Source organism: Hypanus sabinus, chromosome 11, assembly GCF_030144855.1.
Source record: "Hypanus sabinus isolate sHypSab1 chromosome 11, sHypSab1.hap1, whole genome shotgun sequence".
Lineage (NCBI taxonomy): Eukaryota > Metazoa > Chordata > Chondrichthyes > Myliobatiformes > Dasyatidae > Hypanus > Hypanus sabinus.
The window spans coordinates 89,354,178-89,374,433 of record NC_082716.1 but is presented as its reverse complement, the minus strand read 5'-3'; the positions used below and the strand labels follow the sequence as shown (position 1 = coordinate 89,374,433).

The window sequence follows — 20,256 nt, the reverse complement described above, 5'->3', positions numbered from 1 at the left end:
GATATATGACTAGCAATAATTCACTAACAATGTTTTCCCTCAATAGTTCCTTCAAAGCAATTAAAAAAGCATTCCATTTCCTACCTCTTTTCTGAAAATTTAATGTTTTATCCATAAATAATAGATGAACAGATTACTGACTTGTATCCGAGGCTGTGGGACTTCCTATGTCCATGTGTAAACAGATGCCTGGAAGAAGGTGGAGTCGGTGGTATATTCATTAGGGCTGCCTCTGCTGCCATACTTCGCCGGCTGCTCTGTGGGGATGGCGCCACATCAGGTCCTGAGATTTAAAACAAGGTTAACTCACAAAACTGCATTGTGTGGCTTAAAACTTTTAACAGGTGTAGCATTAATGTGTTAAAAAACATTTGCAGACCTCAGATCATGATTCTTGATAATGTTGCATCACTGAAAGGATGTTATAACAAGCAGAATGGTAAAGAATCACAAGAATGAGCAGCCACTGGCACCAAGGCTTTAAAAATAAACACATTTCATTAGAATGGAGTTTGTGGGAAGGTAATCTAAAGATTTGGAGTTGGCAAGATTTCTACAGGTTAGTGAATGATTAACAAAGAAAATGGTAGTAAGTAATGAGGAATGAAGGAAGAATATTAAAGAATGTAAAGAAGAGTACATTACATATAAATTATGTACAGAAGAGATTATGGAAATCATTATAAAGTTATTGAAAATGAAAGTAACTAAGTATTTACAAGTGCACTTACAATAAGCATTTTGAAAATAAGAGAAGTGGGGAAGTGCATGAATTAGGATTAAAACAGAATGTGCCATTTAAGGAATTAACAATTATCTAAGTCTAAGACTGGCTGATTCAGGAGTTGAAAATGTTATATTTGCTGCAGGAGTGCATGCCACTCTCAATTTGAAACTAGGGCATGATCAAAAGTATGGAAACTGAGTGCAGAGGCTTCCTCTTCATCTGAAACCATGAGATAAGAAGTAACACATCACATTCAGTTGGTAAATTTTAAGACACAATGCATAATTCCAAGTAGTTTGGAATTTTTGGTGAGCTGATACTAATACAGATAGGTTTTTGTATGCTTGTTATCAGAGCTGGAGAACCAACAGATACATTTTTTCAGTTGCTACATCTTGTTTATATTCTCAACAAGAAACATTATTCTTAGAAGTGATAACAAGAGGACCAGTTTGCCTTGTGCTGGGGCAGTGACCATCACAAATACTCTATTCCCAGTGGTTCCTGAAACAACTGAAAATTAACTTAATGAGATATATTTTACATTTGATTTCCCATGCACCATTTTCAAATATGATCCCCCTCCTACTTTATTATCAAAAATATTAGCACATTAATAAATCATGACTATGTATGATGCAGCCTATATAAAATACTTAGGTCTAATGACCATCTAAGACTATTTACTATTGAAATAATAGTATAGCTTATGGTACTTGTACTCTTTTGAAAGGACTGAATGGTCGGAAGATGGTGTACCCACATGGATGATACAAACTAAATTTGGCAGAGATTAAATTACGAAAACTTAATCATATGATCTTATGATTCAAGATTCACATGGGATGTGCAAACTTAGGTGAATAAAAGAAATCAGTAACACTTGACCTGTCAATACATTGGACTGGAATTCTGTGCTTTCAGCAGTTATAATTAAAATACCACCAACATATATCCCTTCATGTAAATATTAGTATACAGATTTCCTTATTATTTTGGCAATAAATAAGGTTTATTTTGAATAGTTGCTCTGATTAAAAGAAGAAACAACAATCATCACTGCATCTTCATGAGAGAAAAGGACTTTCAATGATTCCACTAAAGTGGCAGTACACTGGTTTCTTTTATCTTTTAGGTCCTGTATCCTGTCTATATCTCACGCTTTGCATTTTTAGTAACTGAAAATTCAACTCGTATGGAAATAAATACCACTCAGTGTTTCCCATAACATTTTGACTTATATATCTGAAATAATGATTAATTTGTAAAATTGTAAAAAAAACTACGAAGAAAAGATTTAAAAAATATTTATATTGGAACAATTAAAGTGACATCTACTCTTGTGTCTCCTCCAGCAGTTTGAATGGTGGCAACATAGAGTGATCATCATTCTACTCAACACGCTCTTTAATTATGCCAACTACTGGCTTCTTTTATAATTAAATATTTAAATTAATTTGAACGTTATGTATAGAATTTTTTAATTGTTCGTTGCAATTATACAAACAACCCATTGTGCCTCTCTTCCTATGTCTTTTTATGAAAAATACAGTAATAGGTATAAAATAGACACAACTAATTTAAACGAAGGAGAAGACCAAGTTATGCATTATACAGTAATGACCTTCATGTCTGGAACAGCATGAATGATACTCTATCCCCACTACCACAAGATTAGTAAAATGACTTTTGAAAATCAGAATATCCTGCATCTATATTCTCAAAAAACTACATCTACATTCTTAAAAACAAATTGTCCAACATATTAAAACATAACATCCCTTGCATAAAATAATAATTAATCCTTATAATCTTGCTTCCATTATCATTTTCTGATAGATTCCAACAATTCCTACCAACTGGCATGTCTATTCCTATTTTCTAACATTCTTGAATAGCAGTATTACACTAACAGCTTCCAAACTGCAGGGAACTTTTCTGGAAATTAAGTAATTTTGAAAGAACTGCTACCAGTAACAACTTCTGGAACTAAATAATGCAGGTCAGAGCTTCTATTTCGATTTTTTTTTCAGTTCCTTTAGTTATACAACAAAGCTCTAACAATCGGTTATCGAATTGTTCAGAAATCCCGATGGCTCAGCTCTAGTATGTTGAGTGCTGATTCCCTCTCACCTTTTAATACACCAGGGCTTTGATTCCCATAGCCACCATTTCTGGTGCACTCTTTAAGACACTAGGGCACCATTCTTAGTGCTCCATTAAAATTTATTGAGACCTTGTTTCCCATGCTGCCTTTAAATTCACCGATACCTCATTTCCAGTTCTCCCTGTATTACTTATATTATTACAATGATTTGACAGAATCCAATATGGCTCTCCATAAGCTGCTGAAAGATGGAAACAACAGACTTGAGATTAATACTGGCAACATTACACTTGTGAGTTGAAGCTGCACATAAAGAAACAACATTTAAATCCGAATGAGACAAGAATTCCTGTCTAATGCATCCTGCCGTTAACATAAGAAATACAAGCATGAGTAGGCCATCTGGCTCGTTGAGCCTGCTCTGCCGTTCAATAAGATCATGGCTGATCTGACCATGGACTCATCTCCACCTACCTGGCTTTTCCCCATAATCCTTAATTCCCCTACTATGCAAAAAAAAAACTTTATTAACAAAGACATCGCCGAGATGGTGTTTGGAAAAATATATGGAGCAATTGAGGCCAAGGGTAAATCAGCCATGATTATATTGAAACACAGGTTTGTCAGTCTACTCTAGCTCCTAATTTATGTCTTTTATTTTTCAGTTCTTAGGTTAATTTAAAACTTTGCTTTTCCATTATTTATAGTATATTTGTACCTCCTCTTGTGAAGACAGATATAGACATTGTCAATTTCAATATTTTTCCCAGTGTTTAAACAACAAAAAAAATTACTTTTGCTCTTTGCTATTTAACATGCTTTTTAATGCATTTCTATTTCTGTTTCTGCATTTTACTCTATTCAGCAAACTATATACTGTGCACTTTAAAAAATATACTGCTAAATGTCAAGAAAGACTATATGCCTGACAGAGTTTTTATTTTAGTTCATGTGTCATTGGCTGAAAACATGCTTCTGTGATGTCTCCCAAGCCTCAAACTCAAGAAAATAAAGACGTTACTGCAGATTCTGTTATTCATCATAATCTTGTGTATCTTCCAAATAGCTTTGGAGCAATAATACTCGTAACAGTAAGTCTGACATCACATATTGCCAGATTTTTGCATTATGGATTAATGTCTTATTGTCTTATAGCTTTTGAATGGAGCAGCTTTGAAAATGCACATGTAGATGCATTATAAAGATTAATGAAAATAAATCAGGAGACACATTAGTCAAATAGACTAAGAAAACACCTCAGAACAAACATTTATACCACCTAAGAGCACACAAACTAAGCTTATTTTAGGGTCAAAAATACTCAGTTCAAAACAAATTTTCTTGTTGCTGTATGTTTCACTCAATTTTCTCTTTGGACAAACAGGCAACTATCAGAGTACCTCCTTCAGAAATACCAAAAAGGATTAAAAGATAAATAAAATATACAGAGAAGAATTTTCTGGTGCACTGTTTAAGACACAAGGGCACCAGTCTTTAATATCAAATCAAGCATAAAAAGGAATAAGAGGGAAAGAAAGAATCATGAAATTACTAGATAGCAACAAAGACAGCATAATGATAAACACGATAAAATCTGCAGATGCTGAATATCTAAAGCAACACACACAGAGGAACTCAGTAAGTCAGGTACTATTTATGGGAATGAATAAACAGTCAATGTTTCAGGCCGAGACCCTTCTTCAGGACTGGAAAGGAAGGGGAAGATGCCATCTTGAAAATGTGGGGGGAGGAGAAAGAGATAGCTAGTAGGTGATAAGTGAAGCCAGGTGGGTAGGAAAGGCAAAAGGCTGGAGAGGAAGGAATCTAATAGGAGAGGAGAGTTGTCCATAGGAAAAAGGGAAGGAAGAGGGAACCCAGAGGGAGGTGATAGGCAGATGAGAAAAAGTATGAGTTCAGAGCAGGAGAGAGAATTCTTTTTTACTGTAAGGAGAAATCAATATTCATGCTACCCAGAGAGAATATAAGGTCTTGCTCATCCACTCTGAAAGTAGCCTCATTGTGGCTCAAGAGAAGGCCATGGCCCAACATGTCAAACAGGAATGGGAATGGTAATTAAAATGTTTGGCTATCAGTAAGTTCCACTTTTGGCAAATGGAGCAGAGGTGTTTGACAAAGCGGTCCCCCAATTTTAAAACGGGTGTCACCAATGTACAGGAGGAAATAGACGACCCCAGCAGATTCGCAGGTGAAGTGTTGCCTCACCTGAAAGGACTACTTGGGCTCTGAAGGGAGGTGAGGAAGGAGGTCAATGGATTTAGCATTTAGTTGCTTGCAGGGAGATTAGTGGGGAGGGAACGAATGGACAAGGGAATTGTGGAGGATATGATCCCCATGGAAAGTGAAGAAAGATGGGAAGTAAAGGTACATTTGGTGGTAGGATTGCTTTGAAGATGGCAGAACCTGCACAGCATAGTAATAATCACATCTAAAGTCTGGCATGTTAAAAATCACCCTGAATAATATAAATTTGAAATGATAAAACTTTAAAATTGGACTATTGATTTTTCAGGGCCAAAGTGGTTGACTGGCAGTTGTTAACATTCATCCTTTTGCTAAAAGTGACTCTACCCTTCCAATAATTAGGCTTAACTTAGTCATCGAGTCATAGAGCACAGAAACAAGCCACTAGGTCCAGTTCATCCCTGCCGACAAGATTCCCACCCAAACTATTTACATCTGCACATATACCTCTTAACCTTTCCTATCCACGTACATGAATGTTGTTAGTGTACCTGCCTCAAACATTTCCTCTGGTAGCTCATTCCAAGCGCTGACCACTCTCTGGGTGAAAAAGTTGCTGAAGTTCCCATTACATCTCTTTTCCCTCACCTTAACCTATACCATCTAGATCTTGATTCCCCAATCATGGGAAAAAGTACGCATTCACCTTATCAATGCTCCTCATGATTTTAAACACCTTTATAAGATCATTCTCCTAACCTCCCACTTATTTAACCACTCCATAACTCAGTCCCTCAAGTTCCAGCAATATCCTCATAAATAAATTTGGTTAATGCCAAGAATAATCACCGAGGCTGAGAAGTAAATATTCCAGAATAGTTAACTTTTGAAAGAACGAGGCAAGATCCAAAATAAGCCCTGATGTAAAAATACAATGGTATAAAGGCAGTAGAGAGAAAGGATCATAACACAGAAACTAAATATGCAAAATGGATTTGGTGAAGTATAGAAACAACAAGGGGCAAAAGATATTAATGGAAACTGACTGCAGGTTTACAAACAACAGAGGCAATATTGTTACATACCCCATGGGTATCTTGTGACTGTCTTATGACCATGATGTAATTGAGCATCTGGTGAGCATAATGTAATGGTCTTGTGATGGTGGGGTAATGTAATTTCTGCCAGTGTGAGGTCACGTGATGACAGTTTCCAACAGGTATAAAACGGGAAAGCCTGTTGTGACGCAGGAGGATTTTTGTGTTGAATGGTCGTTTAATTCTTCAGTTACTCCGTAATGCTGCATATTTGGTCTCATGACGCAGTTTCGTTTTAAAGTAGAGTTTTACTTTCTACTGTAAGGTACAGAATCGTTGTGCCGGCAGCTGTGCTAATCGCTGCCAGTTTGTTTGGTGTATCTTTGAATTAATTTTAAAGTCTAAGTAATGGAGAGTGAAGACTTTACTGAAGTACAGAACCTGAAGGATAAAGTAAAGTTGGTGTCGTCAGTGGTTTACTACAGGATCGACCTTATTGAATCTTCGTTCAGGAAATAGTGACCTGCATCTGAGATAACCCCTACCTGTAAGAGTAGAAAGGGTTGCATAGTGTTCATTCGTCAAGGAAAAGGTCAGTTCCTTTAAGCCGTTTTTATTTCCTTCGTCATGAATCCTTCGGACAATGCATATTTCGGCTTGGATTAGCGGTAACATCACATTGTCGAGGAATTTGTTATTTCAGGAAAGTCTCTCCTAATTGACTGTATAAATCACTTGGACTTTCGTATTTACCACGTTTAAGATTGTGTTCACATTTACCACTTTAAGAACTGTTCCAGAGTTGCCGTATAGCAGTTAACTTCTGGTTAAGTTAGTCATTTTGTTTATTTTCCATTTTTGTTGAGCAGAGTTTAATAAACGTTAATTTGTTTATAAAACCCCGACTGAATTCCATATTCATTGTTGCTGGACATGTATCGTAACAATATGGTATATATCATGAAATTCAAAACACGCCATAACAGTTGTACAATAATCATGCACAATTTGAACTGATTTGCAGAGCAAACCAAACTATCAGTAACCAAATGGAAGATTAATTTGCAGAATGGAGAAGGTTTTTTTTTTGTTGAGAAATGAGGGAACAGGTTATTTCCTTAGTATTATTAAATGAGCAGGGTTTCATTAATAATCTGGTACTTAAGGGTATTTTGTGGAAGAATGATCATGATAAAACAATATTTTATCTTAAAATGAAAGATTTAATTCACCCTGAAACAGGACCTTAAAACTAAATAAAGCAAATGCCAAAGGCATGATGCACAAGATAGCTGACTGTGAAACTACATTAAATAGTAGAAAAGCAAACAAGCAACTGCCAACATTTGTCAAAGAAGAATTACCACATTATTTATTGCAAACATGTAGCCCAATATGGCACAAGAAAGGGAAGGTGGGAATTAGAATTGGTTTATTATCGGCATATGTACTGAGATATTGTAAAAAATCGTCTTTATTATTGTTCATATAGATCAAATCGTCATGCAGTGCATTGAGGTAGAATAAGTGTAAGCAGTGCAGAATAAAGTGTAATAGCTACACAAAAAATGCAGTCCAGATAAACAATAGCTGGAAGATCATAACGAGGTAGATTGCGAGGTTAGACATCCATCTTATTGCACAATGTAACCATACAATATTCTTCAAACAGCACTGTAGAAACTGTCTGGTGGTACATACTTTTAGGCAGTTGTATCTTCTACCTGATGGGAGAGGAGAGAAGGGAGAATATCTGAGTGGGTTTTTTATTATTTTGCCTACTTTACTGAGTCAACAAGTACTAACTTCTTACTCTGACTTCTCATCATTTTTTATCCAGTACTGACAAAGGGTCATGGCCCAAAACATCCACTATTTACTCTTTACCATTATTCCTGTCTGACCTGCTGAGCTCCTCCAGCATTTTGTGTGTTTGTCTGTGAAGGGGAGGCTGGTTTCCATGATGTGCTGAGCTATGTCCATAACTCTGCTGTTAGAGCAGCTTGTATACCAAGTTGTTATGCATTCAGATGGGATGCTTTCTATGGTGTATCAATAAAAATTGGTAACAGCTTGACAGGGCCATGCTGAATTTCTTTAACCTCCTGAAGAAGTAGAGGTGCTGGTGAGCTTTCTTGGTCTGTCTATATAGTTGGACAAGGAAAAGCTACTGGCTATGTTAACTCCTAGGGACTTGGATCTCTCGGCCATCCTTCCTGAAATCAAAGACCAGCTCTTATGTTTACTAACTTTGAGGGAAAGGTTGTGGTCACAATACCACTCTCTGTCTTTTTCTGGTACTCTGACTCAGTTATCCAAGATCTAGACCACCACTGTGATATCATTTGCAAACTTGTAGATGGAATTAGAGGAGGATGCAATAGTGACTTACAAAAGGAGTTAAAATAGTACTACATCAAAAGCATGAAAGAATTCAGCAAATGACTAAGAAATGAAAAGAGACTGAAAACATTTTCTTCATTAAAGAAAAGGTCAGCTGTTTAATCTGGATCTCATAAAGACTGAGAAATAGAGCCATTAAGTAAATATTTTGTGTCAATTTTCATGAAAGACACAGACACCCAAATTAGATATATCTATTGCAACTTTTTAAGTTTGCCACCAGCAAAACCAATTACAGTGTTACGAACCCTATAACTGGGTCGTAACCAGCAAAGATAGAGACATTTGTTGAAGTCTGATGATACTATTTTTAACAGTATTTATTAGTAAAAATACACAAAAATAATATCAATGCAAATATACAGATCATATACATCGTCAATACTAAATCTAAAAGTGTGGGTATAATAATAATCAATAAGAATTAAGCTCTATCATTGTCTAGGAGATAATGAATTGTCCGATGGAAATATAAAGTTCACTGCAATTCCACAAGCTGCCGTCTTTTGGTTGTTGCTGTGTTGCGCTTTGTTGGAGAGAGAGAGAGAGAATGGGAACATTTACCGCTACAGGGTTTTCCAACCTTTATGATTTTGATCCGTCAGGTGTCTCGTTGTCGTGGCTGTTCAATTGTGGCCTCTCCTTTAACGAAACCGTTCTTCCATGGTGAGCTTGCCACCCCAGGCAAAGGGAGGACGCACACGAGCCCCCACCGGCTTTCGCTATAAAACGCTGTCACGGGATCTCTAGTGTTTCTCCTGGTGTGTCTAAAGGGGTTGTTCCCCAGACCTCTCTTTTATCCTTACTCATGGGGTCTCAGATACCAATCAGGTTGGGATGATGCAACTTGCTTAGATTTTCAAATGCCTTTTAATAAGGCGGCACAGAAAAAGATAATAAATGGAATTAGATCATATAAACCCCATTACATTAAGTATAAACTTAATCTTTACTGACTTGACAAATTAATGCAATTATATCCTCTTTAAATATGGATAAGCTAAGGATACACTGAGTGATATTACCATTACCTTGTAGCAAAACCTCTTGACCTTTATACTGCAAATCTTTTGCAATAAAAGCCAACATTCCATTTGTTCTCCAATCCCCATCGTACAAAAGTTGGTTTCTCATGCATATTACCTTTTACAGCATTCTGCAACAATATTCCACTTTTCCTTTCCTCCCACAAAGGAGCATAACTTTACATTTCCCAAAGTCAATATCCATCTCCTAAAAACAGTATATACCTACTTTGATCACAGCAAAGCTCTGTGACCATGCCATACTTATTTAAATACCTGCTGGAGGAGGTATCACCATAAACACATCTGTAATTAGACCCAGTATGTGAGTGCCAAAGACAATATTAAGGTATTTCCAAAGATGTTCTGTAGAAAAGCATTAAGTGGATAAGCTATCTTTGAAGCAATCCTGAAATCAGCCTTCAATTAATTCAGTATACCATATGGATATTTTCTAGAAAATGTATAAAGTTTTATTCTATGTGCAACTCATTGGCAAATGAAGCAATCTATGTCTTAATGTAGCGATAAGTGGCGAGTAACATGCCTGCTTTAAAGAACTAGGTAGAGAAATATAAATATCTAACAATCTAACTTCAACATTTAAAAGCTACATCATAGCCAAGTATGCCATTACTAATTTTTAGCAGTCACTATTTACCAGAAACTCAAAAGGACTAAACACATAAATAATCTGGCTACAAGAACAGGTCAGGTGCTGGGTTTCCAATAACAAGTGGCTCACCTCCTGATTCTCAAAAATTTTACCACCTACCAGCACAATCTTCTGTAAAACCAAAAAGATCACACAAATTTATGCCTATTTATTGTATCAATTTACCAATTACCTTACTAATTTATCTATCTTGTTGCAAATACTAGAAACGTTCACACAAAAGCCTTCAATTTTGTAGTTTTACCATGGTTTCTTGGTCCTGCACTCCTATGTTAAATGTTCTGTCTTTTCCTGTCAAAATCTAGAAATCAGGCAATGGAAAATTGTATACATTGTCTGTTCTTCCAATGGGTACGTGCTCATTTGTGCAAGGCTAATAAATGACATCAGTTGAGATCCAATATAGCAATGTTGGGTTCAAATCAGTGTTGGGTGTAGAATGACATCACAAGCTGTTTAATTTGCTTGCTTCAGGTGGCACAAACTTCATGCACTGATGCCCTTCTCAATGCGTATAAACGATAATCTCCAAAACAGAACGATTAGCAGCTGTAATGTCTGTCTCTATACAGACCAATTTTGCATCCACTGACTAGTTAATTCTAGCACCACTACAAATTTTAATGGAAAATATATTACAAAATTGTTGTGTTAATTGATAACTTATTTAAAGAAAATAAGCAATTATATCAGACTTGTCAGACTTACTGTTGAATTTGAACAATCATAAACTTATAACTCTAATAATAATTTCCACATTTCTAAGTAAAAATATATTTGGATCTGAAAAAGATAACTCACTCAAGAATATGAATATATAGTATATTCCCTAAATAGCAATCAAATTTTAAAAAGTTAGTCACACTATGAGGTTATATTCCTTTTCTGCATAGGTGATTAATTAATGCTCACTTCTTAAGAGTAGTTACTGTCATGGATATGTAAGATATATTTTGTTGCTTTCCTGATTGCCATAAAATAGCCAAATATGATATCACCTCCAAATAGAAGGTGACTACTTCACAGGAAATTTTAAAGAAAATGTAATAGTTGCCAGAACTAACTAGAATTGCATCTGATTTGCAGACACATCGTATAGAATATAACAGTGACACTTTGGTAACACTGTCAATAACTTTAGGAAATAAAATTAGCTACCTATTGTTCATGTCTTCAGGAAACCAAAAGCAATACAATGGACAAGTATAATTCATTTACCAGCAAGATCTTCCCTTGATGCAGTGGACTGTGATGTACTGGTGCCAGGCTCAATTCTTAATGACAATCTGTTGGAGAAAGATGTGACAGGTAAGATCGTGGGGAAAAAAAGCCAAGGAAAAGGTGTAAAGATGTTGCAAGTAGTAATAAATTGCATGCCAGAAATAGGATAGCTGTCTACCCCCAATGACAGTTCCTTCCAAATTCACAAACTTTATCAGCTAGGACAAGAGCAACAGAAGCATGGTACACCACCACCTAGAAATTGACTCCAAATCATGACCATGTTGACCTGGAAATATACTGTACTGCCATTCCTTCATCATTATTCGATCAAAATTCTGGAACTCTTTCTGTAATAGTATCATGGGCATACCCACACCTCAAAGACTGCAGCAGTTCAAGAAGACAGATACCACCACCTTCTCAAGGGTGTTTAAAGATGGACAATTAAATGTTGGCATAACCTGCAAAGCCCACATTTCCTGAATGAATAACAAAAATGAAAAATATTTGTAGATATTAGAGTACATTGCATCATTCAGCAAGCTTGGAGTACATAAGAGTATAGAATAATACCACACAGTACAGGCTCTTCAGCCTATGATGTTGTGCCGATCTTTTAACCTTTTAAGCTACTCCAAGATCAACCTAACCCTACCCTCATATAATAAGTCCCCTATATACTTACCACTCTCTGTGTAACAAACCTACCTTTCACTATGTTTTAAATTGAAAACCTGCATTAGGACTGAGGGTGGAGAGGCAAGATGGCCAGCATAAAGTTAAAGAGAGTGGTGAGAAAGGATTCTGAGGCAATTGGTGGAATGGAAGGTGATAGGGATCTATCAATCCACCAACGTCACCCCGTTCACCTCCACTACTTGACCCTAGCTACCCATAATTTCTCACCCATCCTCAGTCCACCAACTTCCAGTGGGGTCATCTACAAATTTGTAGATCACTTTGGAGCTGTGCTTAAGTATAGAGAGAGTAGAAAAGGGGCTAAGCATGAAGCAAGAGGAGAGCATCAATTCTCAGCAAGGGGTAGATGAGATTCCCCTAATGATAGTGGTCTCCTAAGTAAAGAACTTGGGTCCAATTACGGAGTTATGGAGACCCAGGTTTTGGAAAATGATGATATACTGGACAACAAATTAACTTTTATTGAATATAATGCGTTTAGCTGCATAAGGTTGCTGGCACCTTGCAGTTAAGTTCAGCTAAGCTAAAAGTAATTTTTTAAATAACTAAATAATTTTTGTTTGTAGTCAGTGTCTGAGGCTTCTCACTTAAGTATCCAAGAATAATCAGCTAGCACTGATGGATTCCAGTTGCTCTGATATTGTTTCTCCATGACTCCAATATCCTGGTGAAACCTTTCACCTTGCTTGTCACTGACAACACCAAGACCTTGCAGGGAAGAAGTCTAAATGGGAATGCAGAATATTAATCTTCAGTGACATGTTGCATTTCATGAAACATGCCTGAAACATGTTGTCAACCAGCTGCACATAGCTTGCTGCTCGGTAGTTGCTAAGAACACTTTTCTACGACATCCTTCTCTGGTCCCACTAAATGTACTTTGAATTACCTGTCATTGATAACCTGTTTAATTTGTGGACCAACAAAAATGCCTTCCTTAATCAAAAAATAACATGTTGCAACATACATTGGATGGGTCAAATCCAATCTGCCATATAAGAGATGTTAGACACTCCGAAACATTGACTCAGCCTACTCCCACCATTTATTCCACTGCTTATCTGGAGTTCATTCTCCCATCAAACCCATGACAGCCTGATAGGCCACATTCATCATGAGTAGCAGAGTGAGACTATCAGTATATTGAGGCAAGATTATCTTCCTGCCAAAATCTGGACAGCAAGCAATGAGCAATTTGCTCGAACTACAGTTGCCATGAGATCTGCCAGGGAAGTGGAATCCCTGAGATCTTGAGGGAGAGAATGAGAGTGAAGATGAGTTTGGGAATTAGGGAGGCAGGAGTTGTAAACAAACAAGAAGGTGAAGATGCAGAGGGAGAAAGAAAGAGAGGAAATAGAGAAAGAAAGAATGAAGAGGTGGCAAAGAGAATTGGGGGGTGCAAAATGGAAGTGGGAGGAAAGAGAAACAGGCACATAGAGAGAGAGGTTTCATGCATCTTTGTATGTATTTAATACAGACTAATGGAAACAAATTTTACTGCTCTGTCTGGAACTGGATCCCACCTGGCATGTGATTAAAAGTGCTGTTAATTTTAAATGTGAAAATACTTTGCTTTGAATTTCTCAACAGCCCTATATAACACAGTGAGATTAATTATACTGTCTAAACAATTAGTAGAGACACAATATTGGATCGTGTGTTATTATAATCTTGTCAATTCAAACATGGTATTGTAGCGGTGTGCTACAAACAGCGCTAAAATTACGACACGGAGTCGGTAACTGCAGTCGAAGGAAAAACTTTATTCGAAAACTTCAGCCTCACTTTTAAGCCTCTGTCAACCGGCCCCCCATGGCGAAGAGGCTCCAAAGCTCTGTGCTCGCAAACCCCCGTAGGCTATCTAATTGTGAGTCGGTTCGCATACGCTAGGAAATGAGCCGCCACATAACCCCCCCCCAGAACCGGCGATACACCCCCCAATGTCCACAGCCTGGGCCAGAACCTGCTTGGGAGGTCGGCCTCTGCGCCCAGGCGCCGGAAACTCGGCCGGTTGCGCCAGGTCCACATGGGCCGGCTTGAGGCGGTCCACCGTGAAAACCTCCTCCTTCCCCCCAACGTCCAGCACGAACGTGGACCCGTTGTTCCGGAGCACCGTAAACGGCCCCTCGTATGGCCGCTGCAGCGGTGGCCGATGCCCGCCCCTTCGTACAAACACAAACTTACAGTTCCGTAGGTCTTTGGGTACGCAGGTCGGGTGCCGCCCATGCTGTGAAGTGGGTATGGGGGCCAGGTTACCGAGCTTCTCGCGAAGTCTGCCCAGGACTGCAGCGGGTTCTTCCTCTTGCCCCCTCGGGGCTGGTAGGAACTCCCCGGGGACGGCCAGGGGCGCGCCGTATACCAACTCGGCCGACGAGGCGTGCAGGTCGTCCTTGGGCGCTGTGCGGATGCCGAGAAGGACCCAGGGAAGCTCGTCCGCCCAGTTGGCTCCTCGCAGGCGGGCCATGAGGGCCGACTTCAGGTGACGGTGGAAACGCTCCACTAGCCCGTTCGACTGTGGGTGGTAGGCAGTGGTGTGGTGCAGCTGAGTCCCCAAAAGGCTGGCCATAGCTGACCACAGGCTGGAGGTGAACTGGGCGCCTCTGTCGGAGGTAATGTGGGCTGGTACACCAAAGCGGGATATCCAGGTGGCGATCAGGGCTCGGGCGCAAGATTCGGAGGTGGTGTCGGTGAGCGGGACCGCCTCTGGCCATCTTGTGAACCGGTCCACGATAGTCAGGAGGTAACGCGCTCCGCGCGACACTGGCAGGGGGCCCACGATATCCACATGAATGTGGTCGAAACGCCGGTGGGCGGGATGGAACTGCTGCGGTGGGGCTTTGGTGTGCCGCTGAACCTTGGCCGTCTGGCAGTGCATGCACGTCCTGGCCCATTCACTGACCTGTTTGCGGAGTCCGTGCCAAACGAACCTGCTGGAAACCATCCGGACAGTTGTCCGGATGGAGGGATGCGCCAAGTTATGAATGGAGTCGAAAACACGTCGCCGCCAGGCTGCGGGGACGACCGGACGGGGCTGGTTGGTGGCGACGTCACAGAGTAGGGTCCTCTCACCTGGGCCCACGGGGAGGTCCTGGAGCTGCAAACCAGAGACTGCAGTCCTGTAACTCGGAATCTCCTCATCTACCTGCTGTGCCTCTGCCAGTGCCTCAAAGTCTACCCCTTGGGAAAGGGCATGAACGGTAGGGCGAGAGAGCGCATCCGCCACGACATTGTCCTTACCCGAGACGTGCCGGACATCCGTTGTGTATTCAGAGATGTAGGACAGGTGGCGTTGCTGGCGGGATGACCAGGGGTCAGATGCTTTCGTAAACGCAAAGGTAAGCGGTTTGTGGTCCGTGAACGCGGTGAAGGGCCGACCTTCTAGGAAGTACCTGAAATGCCGGATTGCCAGGTAGAGCGCCAACAGTTCCCGGTCAAAAGCACTGTACTTGAGCTCGGGTGGCCGCAGGTGTTTGCTGAAAAACGCCAGGGGTTGCCAGCGACCTGCGATGAGCTGCTCCAGCACCCCACCGACTGCCGTGTTTGATGCGTCCACTGTGAGGGCGGTAGGGGTGTCCATTCTGGGATGTACTAGCATTGCGGCGTCAGCCAAAGCTTCCTTCGTTTGAACGAAAGCGGCGGCGGACTCCTCGTCCCAGGTAATGTCCTTGCTCGGACCCGACATCAGGGCGAACAGGGGGCGCATGATCCGGGCAGCTGAAGGGAGGAAGCGGCGGTAGAAATTGACCATACCTACGAATTCCTGAAGGCCTTTGACCGTGGTGGGTCGGGGGAAGTGGCGGACCGCATCTACCTTAGCGGGCAGAGGGGTTGCCCCGTCCTTAGTAATCCTGTGGCCCAGGAAGTCAATGGTATCAAGTCCGAACTGGCATTTGGCAGGGTTGATTGTAAGACCGTACTCACTCAGTCGGGCGCAGAGTTGACGGAGGTGGGACAGATGCTCCTGACGACTGCCGCTGGCTATGAGGATGTCATCCAAATAGATGAACGCGAAGTCCAGGTCCCGTCCCACCGCGTCCATTAACCGCTGGAACGTCTGTGCGGCATTCTTCAGGCCGAACGGCATGCGGAGGAACTCGAAGAGGCCAAACGGGGTGATGAGAGCCGTCTTGGGGACGTCGTCGGGATGCATCTGGATTTGATGGTACCCTCGGACAAGGTCGACCTTGGAGAAGATCCGGGCGCCGTGCAGGTTTGCCGCAAAGTCCTGAATGTGCGGCACAGTGTATCGGTCCGGTGTGGTAGCCTCGTTCAGCCTGCGGTAGTCGCCGCACGGCCTCCAGCCCCCCGTCGCTTTGGGCACCATGTGCAGGGGGGAAGCCCAGGGGCTGTCGGACCGCCGGATGATCCCCAATTCCTCCATTCTCTGGAACTCCTCCTTCGCCAGTCGGAGCTTGTCCGGGGGAAGCCGCCGAGCACGGGCATGGAGGGGTGGTCCCTGTGTCGGGATGTGGTGCTGTACGCCGTGCCTGGGCATGGCTGCTGTGAACTGCGGTGCCAGAACCGATGGGAACTCCGCCAGGACCCTGGTGAAGTCGTTGTCGGACAGCGTGATGGAGCCGAGGTGAGGGGCTGGCAACTGGGCCGCGCCCAGGGAGAACGTCTGAAAGGTCTCGGCGTGTACCAGTCTCTTCCTGGGCAGGTCAACCAGCAGGCTGTGAGCGCGCAAAAAATCCGCACCCAGAAGCGGTTGGGCTACGGCGGCCAGTGTGAAGTCCCACGTGAACTGGCTGGGGCCGAACTGTAGCTGCACCTGACGGGTGCCATAGGTCCTTACTGTGCTGCCATTCACGGCCCTCAGGGGGGGACCCGGTGCCCTGCTGCGAGTGTCGTAACTTGTCGGAGGTAAAACGCTGACCTCAGCCCCAGTATCGACCAAAAAGCGGCGTCCCGACCTGCTATCCCACACATACAGGAGGCTATCCCGATGGCCAGCCGCCGTAGCCATCAGCGGCGGCTGGCCCTGGCGTTTCCCGGGAACTTGCAGGGCGGGCGGCAACGGCGGGCTTCTGCGCCCCACCGCTGGTGGTAGAAGCACCAGTGGTCATTGGGCCGGGGGTTAGTGGGCTCTGCGGCCGGGCCTGGACTGGTTTGCTGCCGGGAGCGTGGCTGGGAGATCTGTGCGATGGACGTCCCGCTCACCTTTTTGGCGTTCCACAGCAAGTCCGCCCGGGCTGCCACCTTCCGGGGGTCACTGAAATCCGCGTCGGACAGCAGCAGGCGTATGTCCTCGGGCAGCTGCTCCAGGAATGCCTGCTCAAACATGAGGCCTGTGTGTCCCTCGGCCAGAGACAACATCTCATTCATTAAAGCCGATGGAGGTCTGTCGCCCAAGCCATCCAGGTGCAGTAAACGGGCAGCCCGCTCGCGCCGTGAGAGTCCGAAAATCCTGAGGAGCAGGGCTTTGAATTCCGTGTACTTGCCGTCTGCCGGGGGCGACTGTACGAACTCCGCGACCTGGGCAGCTGTGTCCTGGTCGAGGGAGCCCACCACGTAGTAGTAGCGGGTGTCTTCTGAGGTGATCCGGCGAACGTGGAATTGGGCTTCGGCTTGCTGGAACCATAGGTCCGGGCGCTGTGTCCAGAAACCCGGCAGTGTCAACGAAACCGCATGAACAGAGGCGGCGTCGGTCAGTTCTGGTCCAAAAATCGTTTGGACCGTCGGGGTCACCAATTGTAGCGGTGTGCTACAAACAGCGCTAAAATTACGACACGGAGTCGGTAACTGCAGTCGAAGGAAAAACTTTATTCGAAAACTTCAGCCTCACTTTTAAGCCTCTGTCAACCGGCCCCCCATGGCGAAGAGGCTCCAAAGCTCTGTGCTCGCAAACCCCCGTAGGCTATCTAATTGTGAGTCGGTTCGCATACGCTAGGAAATGAGCCGCCACAGTATTACACATACCTCCTGAAAGGATTGATCTCAGTCCATTTGTCAACCTTGTTTTATGAATTACTGAGCTCTATTATAGAAAAGATGAAGATTATACTTTGCTTCTGAGGTTTTAACCAATGAGTGCTAATAATTGGCATAGTGTCATAGCTCCAGCAACATGCAAGTCCAATCATGAGCTTTGGTGTTGTTTGGGTGGAATTTTCATATTATCCCTTTAATTGTGCGCTTTCTTCCAAGTGTTCCAGTTTCCTCCCACTCTCTGAGATGTACTGGATGGTAGTTTAATTGGCTACTGTAAGCTACCCATAGTACAGGTGAGTGACAGGAGAATTAGAGGGGAGCTGAAAGATTTGTGAGAGAGAACAGGTAGAGAGAATTAAGTTGGGGAATTGTATGGGATTGAAGGAATGCTTTAAGAGTCAGCATAGACTCCACAGGCTCCCTTTCTATGTTGTAAGAAAATATCATTTATGATTATTACAAAGTTTTTTTAAAATACAATTGTTTCATAGATTCTGAGATGAAAGTGCAGAATAGGTTAAATAAAAGGTGCACAGCCAGTTAGTTGGATGATATGAAACTTCATTAACCAATAAATATTATTCAGATAGATTTACAATTCAAACAGTTCCTGGTGTCTCTTCCCTGTGAATCTGGTACAGTGTATATCGGGTGGAATTCAATTGTAAACAAGGTGGGACAGCAGAATCGCAAACAAGAGAAAATCTGCAGACGCTGGAAATCCAAGCAACACACACAAAATGCTGCAAGAGCTCAGCAGGCCAGTAGCATCTATGGAAAAGAGTATAATTGACAGTTCGGGCAGAGATCCATTGGCAGGACTAGAGAAAAAAAGATGAGGAGTCAGAGTTAGAAGGTGGGGGAGGAGAGGAAGAAACACTTGGTGATAGGTGAAACTGGAGGGGGAGGGGGAGGGGAGAGGGGGAGTGAAGTAAAGAGCTGCGGTTGATTGGTGAAAGAGATACAGGGCTGGAGAAGGGAGAGTCTGATAGAAGAAGACAGAGGGCTGTGGAAGTTACGAAAGGGGAGGAGCACCAGAGGGAGGAGTTGGACAAGAGGGAATGGGGAATGGTGAAGGTGATGCAGCGTGGGAGGTGAGAGGTGGCATTACCAGAAGTTCGAGAAAATCAATGTTCATACCATCAGGTTGGAGGCTACTCAAACAGAATCTATGGGGTTGCTCCTCCAACCTGAGAGTGGCCTCTTCATAACAATAGAGGAGGCCATGAAGAGACATGTCAGAATGGGAATGGGAAGTAGAATTAAAATGGCTGGCCACTGGGAGATTCCACTTTTCTGGCGGATGGAGCAGGTGCTCGGTGAAGCAGTCTCTCAGTCTACATTGGGTCTCACTAACATACAGGAGGCCACACTGGGAGCACTGGTACAATAGATGACCCCAAAAGTCTCACAGGTGAAATGTTGCCTCACCTGGATGGACTGTTTGGGGCCCTGAATGATATTGAGGGAGGAGGTGTGGGGCAAGTGTAGCACTTGTTCTGCTTGCACAGGTAAGTGCCAGGAGGGATATCAGTGGGGAGGGATGAATGGACAAAGGAGTTGTGTAGGGAGCAATCCCTGCGGAAAGGACTAACCAATCAGGAAGGACAGCCAACGGGGTATAAATACCACCAGACTAGACATTCCCAGGCATCATCCCTGATAAAGATGGCAGAGTTTGTCATCGAACATTGGTTAAAATTGATATCTGTACCCAGCTGGAAGCCTGAGAAGAGTTTAATCGTCACATACTCTGGCAAAGTAGATAATACACTGACTCTTCCCAGTCGCAGAAATGACAGCAGCTGGGGCATCTGTAAACAAATTTAAAAATCTGTTGCATGGTACTGCCTTGTGAAACACTTTCCACACCAGGTCCCTAAAGAAGGAGGTGCCTCGCATAAAGACACCTCCATGAGAAACCTCCATCATTGCTACATGGCAAAACAAACTGCCATGACTTATCTACAGGGCAGACAAGGGTAAAGAAGTATACAACGTGCAAGGGGAGCCTGTACAAGAACCACCTCAGCACTCCATGAAACAGCACAGTGGGTATCTCTTTAAGGGCTGGTCGTGTTGTGTGGTTCTAGATCCTGATCAGTATTTTGGGCCTTGTGTCAGAAAAGTAACTCCAGCTGAGCAGGGGATTGTGTAACCCAGGTTAATTAAACTCAAAGATGTAATGATATAAAGCTCCACTTGTGGAGGAATGAAAACTAGGT

General features: G+C 42.5%; 1 protein-coding gene across 7 annotated transcripts in view; it reads right to left on the bottom strand.

Annotated features, from left to right (window-relative positions):
* ralgps2 (Ral GEF with PH domain and SH3 binding motif 2) overlaps positions 1 to 20,256 on the bottom strand; it is a 542,667-nt gene that overhangs the window by 117,827 nt on the left and 404,584 nt on the right. For all 7 annotated transcript variants that reach the window (XR_009514828.1, XR_009514826.1, XR_009514829.1 and 4 more), the window contains 2 exons: positions 11,396 to 11,463; positions 142 to 283 (listed from right to left, as the gene is read on the bottom strand). Coding sequence is in view for 3 of the 7 variants with exons in the window: in XM_059984874.1 (XP_059840857.1) it covers positions 142 to 283; positions 11,396 to 11,463 (210 nt within the window). In the remaining 4 variants the exon portion in view is untranslated. The remainder of the gene's footprint in view (positions 1 to 141; positions 284 to 11,395; positions 11,464 to 20,256) is intronic.